Source organism: Sitodiplosis mosellana, unplaced genomic scaffold, assembly GCF_009176505.1.
Source record: "Sitodiplosis mosellana isolate CC-2019 unplaced genomic scaffold, AAFC_SMos_1.0 Smas_scaffold_5582, whole genome shotgun sequence".
NCBI classification, from domain to species: domain Eukaryota; kingdom Metazoa; phylum Arthropoda; class Insecta; order Diptera; family Cecidomyiidae; genus Sitodiplosis; species Sitodiplosis mosellana.
This window is the reverse complement of record NW_022600824.1, coordinates 8,260-18,215: the sequence shown is the minus strand read 5'-3', so window position 1 is coordinate 18,215 and position 9,956 is coordinate 8,260. Positions and strand designations below refer to the sequence as shown.

The 9,956-nt window shown below is 34.2% G+C and overlaps 4 protein-coding genes across 6 annotated transcripts; all 4 read right to left on the bottom strand.

Annotated features, from left to right (window-relative positions):
* Positions 1–775: 775 nt before the first annotated feature.
* On the bottom strand, positions 776–2,020 carry LOC129572834 (actin-binding Rho-activating protein-like). Its single transcript, XM_055452936.1, has 3 exons — positions 1,662–2,020; positions 1,391–1,550; positions 776–1,329 (listed from the first exon to the last, which is right to left on the bottom strand). Exons 1-3 carry the CDS (start codon positions 1,760–1,762, stop codon positions 1,102–1,104), a joined length of 489 nt encoding a protein of 162 aa, XP_055308911.1. The 5' UTR covers positions 1,763–2,020; the 3' UTR covers positions 776–1,101.
* A 243-nt stretch (positions 2,021–2,263) lies between these two features.
* Positions 2,264–4,610, bottom strand: LOC129572833 (eIF-2-alpha kinase GCN2-like). Of its 3 annotated transcripts, none has more exons than XM_055452934.1 (6): positions 4,592–4,610; positions 4,397–4,505; positions 3,278–4,286; positions 3,133–3,225; positions 2,573–3,059; positions 2,264–2,504 (listed from the first exon to the last, which is right to left on the bottom strand). In XM_055452934.1, exons 2-6 carry the CDS (start codon positions 4,464–4,466, stop codon positions 2,394–2,396), a joined length of 1,770 nt encoding a protein of 589 aa, XP_055308909.1. In that variant the 5' UTR covers positions 4,467–4,505; positions 4,592–4,610; the 3' UTR covers positions 2,264–2,393. The 3 variants fall into 3 exon arrangements, 2 of the variants coding, with proteins under 2 accessions (XP_055308909.1, XP_055308910.1); XR_008688512.1 differs by lacking the exon at positions 4,592–4,610 and having other exon boundaries at positions 2,368–2,504; positions 2,573–2,661; positions 2,759–3,059; positions 4,397–4,566; XM_055452935.1 differs by lacking the exon at positions 4,592–4,610 and having other exon boundaries at positions 4,397–4,585.
* A 651-nt stretch (positions 4,611–5,261) lies between these two features.
* On the bottom strand, positions 5,262–6,209 carry LOC129572836 (procathepsin L-like). The gene is made up of 2 exons (XM_055452939.1): positions 5,504–6,209; positions 5,262–5,409 (listed from the first exon to the last, which is right to left on the bottom strand). Exons 1-2 carry the CDS (start codon positions 6,121–6,123, stop codon positions 5,262–5,264), a joined length of 768 nt encoding a protein of 255 aa, XP_055308914.1. The 5' UTR covers positions 6,124–6,209.
* Positions 6,210–7,313: 1,104 nt separating this feature from the next.
* On the bottom strand, positions 7,314–8,308 carry LOC129572835 (cathepsin L-like). The gene is made up of 3 exons (XM_055452937.1): positions 8,154–8,308; positions 7,638–8,082; positions 7,314–7,565 (listed from the first exon to the last, which is right to left on the bottom strand). The coding sequence occupies exons 1-3, from the start codon at positions 8,306–8,308 to the stop codon at positions 7,470–7,472; spliced, it is 696 nt and encodes a 231-aa protein (XP_055308912.1). The 3' UTR covers positions 7,314–7,469.
* Positions 8,309–9,956: the final 1,648 nt, after the last annotated feature.

The following is a 9,956-nucleotide window of genomic DNA, read 5'->3' as shown; positions in this document are numbered from 1 at the left end:
TTTGAAAAGTGTGAAAAAAAAGTTAAGATTTTTCAACTTTGGAGGCATATGTGGAGCGAGCTGGTGAAAAATGTCAATACTATATAATATTCTTTGGTACCTACATTCATTCTCTTTCCAAAAAGCCTATATTCATCAAAATCGGTTAACAAATGTGGAAATTATAAGCGAAAAACAAAATGGGACATATGTGTCCCAAAGGTCGTCAAAGGGTTAATACGATTTAAATTCACCTTAAACTCGTTCCATAGACGTTCCTCAGACGTTGGAGAGGCCACAACAAAAACCGATATTAAAACGAACACAGCAACACATTTACTCATCATATTTTTTTTGCTTAGAAAATTCCGAATTTCCAAGTAAAAACGAGCACTCAAATTTCACACTATATTTTCATAAAAAAAAGATGAATAATTGTCGTTGGAAAGCAGCAACCGTATATTTGTATCAACATCAACACTTGAACTAATCAAAGAGAAATAAGAAATTGTAGAGAAGGCTAGTTCATTTATATTGATAGGTGAACACTCCTAATAGATTCTAACGAGCTCTTAAAACGTGACAAAATGTGCTCCAAATTTACCAAACAATAGTTATATAAGTGGCAAAAAATATGATTTGATTGCATTTTTTCTGTAAAATAGCCACTATGCATATACATCGCACACGTTTCCGTAAAATGATTCATCCAAGTTGTTTATTTTTAGATTTTGAAAATTCGCCACTAAGAGAGTGACTGAAACTTATTATGAATGCAAAAATACGCACAATTCATTGCATTCACGCCAAAACCACAAGAAACATTTATTTATAACAAAATCGTTTATTTATATCGTTCAGTTTTATTTACAGTAAACATTGAACAAATGATTGTATGAACGGTAAAATGACCTTCCAAATCAACGAGAACTAAGTAAACAACACCACAGTTGAGTTTTTCTCAACTCAAAAAAGAATATATGGTTTCTTTAGTGATTGAGTGATAAATTTAATGTTAGATGAAAATGAATTTTTTAGTTTATTTTTTTTTGTCTAAAGTGCACTGACCTCAGATTTATCTAATTATTAGACAAGATTCAAATAAATTTTCTTTCTTTAAATTCATTTCAACAACATATCAGTTGGTTGCGGATTTTCGCTTGCATTTTGTTGTATCCCTTCGATTTTCTCATTTAAAATTGCTTTGATTTCATCGGTAGTTTTCAGCATGAAAATCGGCACCTCGTCATCTCTTCTTTGGAATAGCATTTCGCCTTCAAAGTCAATGAATCCCTGCTTTCTTGCTCTCAAAAGTAAACCAACCAGCTTGTTATTTATTGACGCGTAAATCTGTTTGATGTAAAAATAGCCTTGAATTTATAACATCAACATTTTAATCAATCAATCTTACGTCGAATAATTCACCGAAGAACATCACTTTTAGCTCCGGTGTTTCTTCACAATGCACATACCCTCCAGTATCAATGATTTCACACAATTGTAGCATTTCTCTGATTATATGGATGTTGGCTTTTTGTCCACGGGCTTCTGTTAAACTTCCTGCTACCGGTCTAAATATTGAAAATACTCAATATTGCTAATCGACATTCACCACTCAAATCCTACTCTAAATTTTCAAATTCAAAATCCGTAATTTTGAATAAAAAAACACGTTTTTTTACCTTCCATATTCTTCTCTGCTAGGGTCAGGACGTGGTGAGCTCTGTGCATTTACGTTTGCAACTGCACCTCTTTGTTCTCTAAACCATTGATTATGTGACATGACTAATTCTGATTATTATGAAATCGAATTCTGAAGAATTCCGAAACGAAGGCAATTTTTTCAGCAATATTTTTAAAAGCAGCAAAAATTCCAAAAATATTTTCTTCAAAATTTTTTCCAACTCGATTTCACAATGTGAAAAATGCTATGAGATCAAAATGTTTTTGCGACTTAATACGCAATTCCGTCAGAATGAAAACGAATTTGCAATTTATTTTTGGATTTCTTCCAATAAAATGCTCTTCTCAGTACGATTCGTTCGCAGCGACTGATCCGTTCTCAGCACAATTTCTGCATGCGGTATATTCAGAATAAATTGTTGTTGTTGTTTTTTTCGACATCTATAGATAGTCTCGTTTATATACCGTTGACTTTCTACTCCAATTCGATTCAAGATTTTCGATTAACAACTTACCTATTTCTTTTCCGTTTAAAAGACGTTACTTCGCCATTAAAAATCTAAATGAAAATCAAATACGAACAAGTGTTTCAAACACATTATTTCATACACGAAACTGATACTGTTCATTTATTTTAAATTCTGAATTTCTTTCAAAATCACGATTTTTCCTTCATTTTTTTTTTCGTTAAAAAAATCTTCGAAAAAAGATGCATGGCAATCGTCAACTTATTATAATAAATCCTCTAGGTGAGTAAGATAGTATAGCATATTCAAATCCCATTGAGCTTTGCTTGCAGTCGGCCGCTTCTGTGGATCAGGGTCTAGCATTTCTCTGATAATCTGCATGAAACATATTAGAGATCAATTTGTCTTTTTTACAAGTTTTCATAAGTTAATATTATACATACACGTGCTATGGAAATGTTTTCTGGATTTCGCATGAAATCTGGAAATTCATTACTTCCAGCGTCAGTCAAAACATGATGTCGTTCTGAATCTGTGCCGAAAGGTGGATGTTTCAACTCAAAATAGATCATTCCGAGCGAGTAGATGTCCGATTTTGTCCCATAGTTTGATTTTGAAGCAGTTTTTGCCTTCAACTCAGGTGCTACATAATATGATGTGCCCACATGTCCGGTATGTGAGCTATTATCATTGCTGCTACTGGTGATCGTGGTTATTTTTTGCTTCTGTTTGAATACCAACTCAATTGTGGTGGCTAAACCAAAATCGGCGATTTTCACGCGTCCGGAAGAGTCTAATAGAATATTCTTTGGGTTTAGATCGCGATGAATGATTTCGTTATAATGGAGATAAGCTAAACCTTGAGCAATGTCAATAAACCACTGTTGAGGTATTCGTTTCCTTGCAGTATGGCAAGTTTTCATTGCATCCCTGGTCAAATTATTGAATGTTTTGAGCAGAAATAAGGATGTGTCATCGTACAATTTACATGTATTTGAATTACCGGAGAGTCATGTCACAGAGTTCCATTTGAATGATCATCATATTCTTGAGCGGTAAATTCGAAATAATCGATGAGTCCGATTCGTTTGTTAGCCTATGAAATATGTTTATTTATTGTAAATTTCCAATTCCACTTAAATACTTACTCAGGTGTGTAAGAGTATTCAGATTCCTCATCAATAATTCCCAATTCAGCTAAATCGACTTCTTGCTCCCAGCTCCGTACATATTTTATAACATTTTCATGATTGAGCTGTGAAATGAGTTCGACTTCTCGTTTCACTTTTCCGCATTTTATTTCACTTCCCTTTGGAATTTCCACCAATTTCAACGCATATGAATCTTGACCGTTCGAGTGTTTTGCTTTGATAACATTTCCGAATGATCCACTGCCCAATGAGCCTTCAATGTCGAAATGCTTTAGAAAGGGTCCGTCATAGATTGGATTAAATTTAACAGAATGTACGTTTGTTAAATATTCATGTGACAATAAATCCCAACACGATTGCTTTTTTTCTGAGCAACATTTATAGATGAAATCTTTCATCAAGCGCTGAGTCTTTATATTCCCATATTCCATTAGAAATCCAAGGGCATTCAAATCATCTGCTGCTGCTGGATGTAATCCCGCACCTTTTAAATACATCAAATATGGTATTAAATGGAAATCGGCAGCTCGATAAACTCCCGATTTATCCAAAAATACGGAACACTCATCAATACGACTATGTTTGAGTTTGGGATCCATGCTATGCAAATGTGAAATTGCTTTTAAAACGCTTTCGGCCATTTGTGGAAGACTCGGCACCACGCCTTGTTCGAATAACTTTTTTATGCTTACACCTTCAACACATTCCTGAACTAAATTCACATTAAAATATCCATCCGAAATGTTGCAGTCCACATTTGTGTACGGTATCAAATTGACATGTTGAACCTTTTCTATGAGGAATTTGACACGTCTTTGGAATTCTTCCATAATTTCTTCAGCATCATGATTAAGTTTACACCCTCTGATGTCACAGCTTATTAGACATTTGTCATGTAACGATCGAAGATCAATTTTCCAAATTGTTATAACAACATCTTTTTCGTCGACCGACTTTCCCTTGAAAACATCACAGCTTTTCATGAATAAATCAATGGGAGAGGCCCCTGAAAATTGAATATTCTTTATTAAGATGTTCAAGGACATAAAATTTCAATTTCCACTCAATAAACAGCATTCAATCATTTTCACTTTTAGAATCCAATGTAAAACTTACCCAAGACTGGTTTGAGATAGTATTTGCTACCATCAGCAAAAGAAATAGTCTGTTGATCATCCGAAAACATTTCTACAAATTTCACACTATTTATATATGGTGATCTAGCCTAGATGGAGAAATAAACAAACAAACAAAACTTTATGGTATTTCAAGATGCGATGAATCAGACGAGATGTCACGTTTGACACTGACATTGAAGTTTTATCCGTCTTCTTTGTTTGTTTATTTACTTGTGTGTGTATGTGAACCATATGATCACAATGACATTTCATACATCATCCTTCTGGAACATTTGTATAGACTTATCTGATAATTTGTTTCAAAAGGGCCAAATATTGCCATTCTTCGTTATTTTGAAGAGAGAATAAACACTCATATAAATCAAAAAAAATTCTTCTTTTTTTATTCAATACAGAACTTCCAAATGCTAATAAACAAAAGAGTTCAAACAGAAGCTTTTAAAATACTGTCAACAGATGGCTGTGTGATCGATCGTAAACAAATGATCAACGGTTTGTTTATTTTTCAACAACAACAGAAAAGCACGTTGAATTCATGGAAATAATTCAGCCGAAGTGATTGTAATGAAATGAACGAAAAATGGTTAACCTAATTTGAATCGTTTGGAAACAAAATTATTCTAGATAATTTGCTACGATTCCATCATTTGCTTTCATGACCTTTTGGACGAAAAATAATTCCAATCAAATGAAAAAATCCAAATATTGCTTGAATCGCAATTCGATCAAATTTTATTTGAATAAAAATATGTTTCAATTAAAGTGTGAAGAGTTGAATTTAAATTATTTTCATTTTGTCAATCATTTATTAAGTTGGACAACCATATTTTCCAACAAGAAAATTAAACGATAGGAAATAAAGCATCTGTGGCAATGCCACAATGATTGTTGTGATTACGGGAAATCCGGAAATAGCCTTGATCTCCCCAGCTATCTCCATAGCTATTTTTAGCAATGTAATAGTCTCTGTCGTATTCATCAGTCCCATACCTAGGTTTAATTATGACAAAAAACAAGAATTAAAAGGTAAGCATATGCTATAAAAGACGTAATCCAACGGTTATCAGCTGGATTGTTTCCATACCCAACGAGTAATACAGAGTGATCTAGGTTTTCTGTTGCACTGCTACATCTGTGGTCATGATAGATGCCATCCATATAATGACGAAAAGTATCATGTGAAGAATCAATCGACACTGCAACGGGACCATGGAAAGCAAGAGCTTTTTGTAGCTCTATTTCATTACCACTTGGAATACGCATAAATCCTTTAACATTGACTCTCGATTTTTTCGCACGCAACATGCAATGATGATCGTAACCACGGTAGGGATACGATTTTCTTGTATATATACCATGATCACGGATATAATTCATTGCCGAATCTAGATCTCCGCCATTGCAACCATTATTTCCATATGATTTTGAACAATCGATGACATTCTGTTCAGATAACGACAATAAGTGACCAGTTTTGATGGAATAATGGATTTCGATGGCACCGACTACAGCAAAAGAATAACAAGAACCACAACTTCCTTGATCTCTTACTCTGGTAACATCTCCTTTGTCGCGCCAGTCCACAGATTCTGGTAGATCGATATTGGCTGATTCAGTGAAAGTTGATGCCAAAATTTCATCATCGTTCAAACTTTTGTTCAACGAAAGAAACAGAAACAGCAAAACAATCAAGACATTTTTCATCTTCTAAAAGATGTGTATAAAATTCAACTTACTCTTTGTTGGATCTGTATCCATTCATTGTTTTAAGAAAATCTTCATGTGTCCAATCGCTGTACTTATTTAGGCCCATTTTGAAAGAAGCAACTCCATTGTCATGGTGCATATTGTGTTCATGGATTTTGTATTTGTTATCAACAAAAATTCGAAAGTGTTGTATCTCATCATCAAGTGTATCATAGTGTTTGAAATGCTCTTTCTGTAGATGAAAATTGAAGCTTGATTTTTGTTTAAAGAAAAATTCTCGTTTTCAGGGTAAAATGTACCAAATATAACGTCACCTTAAAAGAATTCCAGTCAATCATGTCAGACATCAGGAAGGCATCAGTTGACATGATAATTGACAAAAATAACACAAAACAAGCACTCAGCATTCTTTTCTGCTTTGGAAACGCGAAAAAATGAAGCCACTACAAGTACTCAGATGTCACACTTTGAAAAATTGAGAGAAACTTTTCAATAATTTTGATGGAAGACAGAAAACTGATTCGTTTGCATTGTTTGTAATTCTTTTGCACACTGAGAAGTACTTGTACTGATGGCTAGCTCTTTTATATAGTTGGGTACACGTTGCAAAGAAATCAAAAGACACGAATTTATCATCTTTTAGCGTGAAAATATGCATTCAAAATTGGCAAAGCAAAAGTGATAACGAAACAAAAACAATTTGTTCAATTGAAACACTCATAAGACACCGATTGAAACACCGGTGTTAGTATTAGATTCGATAATATGTATAGAACAAAATACAACCATAGTTTAGGTTTATTTATTTAAATTGTATGTTTCACAACTTTTCTTCACTATATTTCTCTTAATTTGCATTCTAAACCATATACTGGTGTCAATTTGCGATAATCTTACACTGTTGCTGGGTGCTTCAATTTGAAATGCAAACGAATAGAGTTAAGTACTTTAACAAAAACTTATACATGAACAAATTGAAAGAGATTCTCTTAAGAATAATTTTATTTCTCAAAATTTACTGATAGCAAATGTAAAATAAAGTTCAAACATTGAATTTTGTTCTGGATTAAAAAACAAAAGAGTACAAAAAGAGACACGTCTTATGAAAATTAAAACAGTTCAGAGAAATTAGAAGGATATGACATGAAACAAGTCTTGATCGGTTGGTTGTGTCCAATGCTTCATTTCTTTTTGCTTGTCTTTTTTTCTTGATTCCAGGGAAAAATATCTTTGGATTTGTTATCTCACTTCAAAAATGCCATGTTTTTATGTTAAAATAATACATTGTTTTGTGTAAAAATGTCTCATATTCAATGGAAAACCAGATTTCTTCAATAACACAATCAGATAATAGGAATTACAGCTCTTGTAGCAATTCCGCAATGATTCATCTGATTTCGAGATATTCGAAAATAGTCCATTTCACCCCAGGTCGTGCCCTGCGAAAAAAAGAATGAAGATATATTTAGTACAAATACCACAAGAGCTGATATTTTGAGAGTTTTACTTACCCAGCTATTTTTCACAATGTAATAATCTCTATTATAATGATCAGTTCCATAACCGACAACCAACACTAGGTGATCTAGGTTTGTGCTACTGCATGCAGGTTCGTGATAGATGTCATGCGATATATGATCAAATGAATCATGTGAAGCATCAATCGAAGCCGCAACAGGGCCATGGAAGGCAAGAGCTTTCTGCATTTCTTCTTCATTGCCACTGGGTATACGTACAAATCCCTTAACGGTAACATTTGATTTTTTTGCATTTAAATTGTAAACAGAAAGTTCGGTGCCGCTGTAGGGATAACTTGTCTCAGCATCAATACCATGATCAGTAATGTATTTGAAAGCATCAACTGCCAAACCGCCATTACAACCAAGGTTTTCATACGATTGCGAACAATCAACTAGATTCTGTTCCGATAACGACAGCAAATGGCCCGTTTTGATAAAATAATTATGATATTATTTGCTGAGTAAATCTTCAATGCATAGTAATCTTTGCCAGTAGCACCATTGTACTTTTTCATAAATGCTTCTTTGGCGATGGCTTTAAAACGCTTGCAAACACGCGTCATATTCAAAAGAGTGGTGTCGTTTAAGGTGATCATCAGTGGCAGCAACACTTCATCTGGCAGATCGTACAAGCTTGGTTTTACAATGACTTGGTTGTCCATTTTTGATCGATTTCTGTAATTAGAAAAAATTATTCAGTACTATGTCTGAAATGAACATACAAAGACAAATCGATTCCGAAGAAAACACATGGAGACATGAATGTCAAATCAGTAAACAATGCAACACATTTTATATCCAAATCACAATCCAACCAGTACAAATTCATTTACCTTTCGAGTGAATTCACAGCTGGCTTTTGATTGACCAATGTGGGTAAATCATAGGTTAGTGTCTTTATGCGAAATGAATTTACAACAATGTTTTGTTCTTCCAAAAGGTAAAACTAGATAACAAAATTACTTAACTAATAAATCGTGTCGCTGAGCATAAAAATGGGAATACAGATCTGTTACAGCAACAACCGAACATAAAATATTGTGCCTCAAAAACGTTACATGAATTTCCATCTAACGCGAGTGTAACATGAGTTGCATTAGAAACAGTATTAGCTCATGTTACACTCGCGTTGGATGGAAATTCATGTAACGTTTTTAGGGAACAATATTTTATGTTCGGTTGTTACTGTAACAGATCTGTATTCCCATTTTTATGCTCAGCGACACAATCGTATTCGAATGAAAAAATGTAAATGAAATGGGGCACAAGGGTTTGAATTTTACGGATAGTGGTATTTTCGTGAATACGTGTGTTCGGTTGAGCGGTCCATGAGAGAAGAATGAGTTGACATAAGAGAAACAATCAAGTGGCTGTGAGACGGTGACAAGTGTGCTGCTCACTCACACACCTGCATTCACCAAAGTGAATCCGAGTGTGTGTGGCTGACACTTTCCGCCACCGCACGGCAAATTTAGAAATGACAAAAGGCACGCACAGTACGTAAGAGCTAATGCAAAAGTCAGTTGATGCGCGTAAGTAGCGCCACCTCTAATGACTACGGAGAGCTACCATAAGTCGTATGCAATTGATGTTGAGAAAAAGAAGAGAAGGAGTAGACATTCTATTCATTTACATTGCAATAATGGCAATCAGTAGAGATGGTGCTCATGTGCCGATCATATCACTGTTACAACCCTTTGAGAAACGACAATTTAATTTCTAACCCCTTCTAATATTTCGACACTTTTTACTGCTTACTTTTTGATGCCACAGATTCAATATTTCTTTCCCGTAGTTTAGATGCTCTTCAGCGAAAAATGAGCGCCGGTTTGTGGTGTGAATTTGATTTGAATGTTTCGGTTGTAAGAGAGCATTCTGTCAATTCTCAATTGTCAATTTTCATGATTCAATTCAGTGGCTAGAAAAAGAGTTCATGGGTTTTTTCTGTAGTAGTTTTTTCTCGTTTTTTACTGTGCTTTTACAATTTCACTAAAGTGTTTCACGTTTCTTCCTCTCTCTTTTGCAGACAGCTTAACAAATCAACCTCGAAAAAATTGGTTTAAATTATTAAATTTTGTGAACCAGGCCGTTTGTTTTGATTTTTATTTATTTATTAACCCTAGGACCGGAACATGTGAAAAATCCTTAGGTCCGGACCATGGGGTGTACAGTGCCCGACGTGTATTTTATATGGGAAATAGCATTTTTGCTGCAAAATTCAAACGCACAACTGAATAACTTCGCGATTTTTTAATTTTTTTTTTATTTTTGGTTTATTTACGTAGAAGAATATCTGAAATTATGAATTTA

What these genes read in the sequence shown, in the direction of transcription:
- LOC129572833 (XM_055452934.1), bottom strand. Translation starts at nt 4,466, where the DNA reads ATGTTTTCGGATGATCAACAGACTATTTCTTTTGCTGATGGTAGCAAA. An exon ending in GAATACTCTTACACACCTGA is followed by an intron (nt 3,226 to 3,277) that starts GTAAGTATTTAA and finishes CATATTTCATAG; the next exon opens with GCTAACAAACGAATCGGACT. An exon ending in CTCTGTGACATGACTCTCCG is followed by an intron (nt 3,060 to 3,132) that starts GTAATTCAAATA and finishes TAATTTGACCAG; the next exon opens with GGATGCAATGAAAACTTGCC.
- LOC129572834 (XM_055452936.1), bottom strand. Translation starts at nt 1,762, where the DNA reads ATGTCACATAATCAATGGTTTAGAGAACAAAGAGGTGCAGTTGCAAAC. An exon ending in AGCAGAGAAGAATATGGAAG is followed by an intron (nt 1,551 to 1,661) that starts GTAAAAAAACGT and finishes TTCAATATTTAG; the next exon opens with ACCGGTAGCAGGAAGTTTAA. An exon ending in TCTTCGGTGAATTATTCGAC is followed by an intron (nt 1,330 to 1,390) that starts GTAAGATTGATT and finishes TACATCAAACAG; the next exon opens with ATTTACGCGTCAATAAATAA.
- LOC129572835 (XM_055452937.1), bottom strand. Translation starts at nt 8,308, where the DNA reads ATGGACAACCAAGTCATTGTAAAACCAAGCTTGTACGATCTGCCAGAT. An exon ending in AAAGAAGCATTTATGAAAAA is followed by an intron (nt 8,083 to 8,153) that starts GTACAATGGTGC and finishes TCATAATTATTT; the next exon opens with TATCAAAACGGGCCATTTGC. An exon ending in ACATTGTGAAAAATAGCTGG is followed by an intron (nt 7,566 to 7,637) that starts GTAAGTAAAACT and finishes TTTTTTTCGCAG; the next exon opens with GGCACGACCTGGGGTGAAAT.
- LOC129572836 (XM_055452939.1), bottom strand. Translation starts at nt 6,123, where the DNA reads ATGAAAAATGTCTTGATTGTTTTGCTGTTTCTGTTTCTTTCGTTGAAC. An exon ending in CACTCTGTATTACTCGTTGG is followed by an intron (nt 5,410 to 5,503) that starts GTATGGAAACAA and finishes AATTAAACCTAG; the next exon opens with GTATGGGACTGATGAATACG.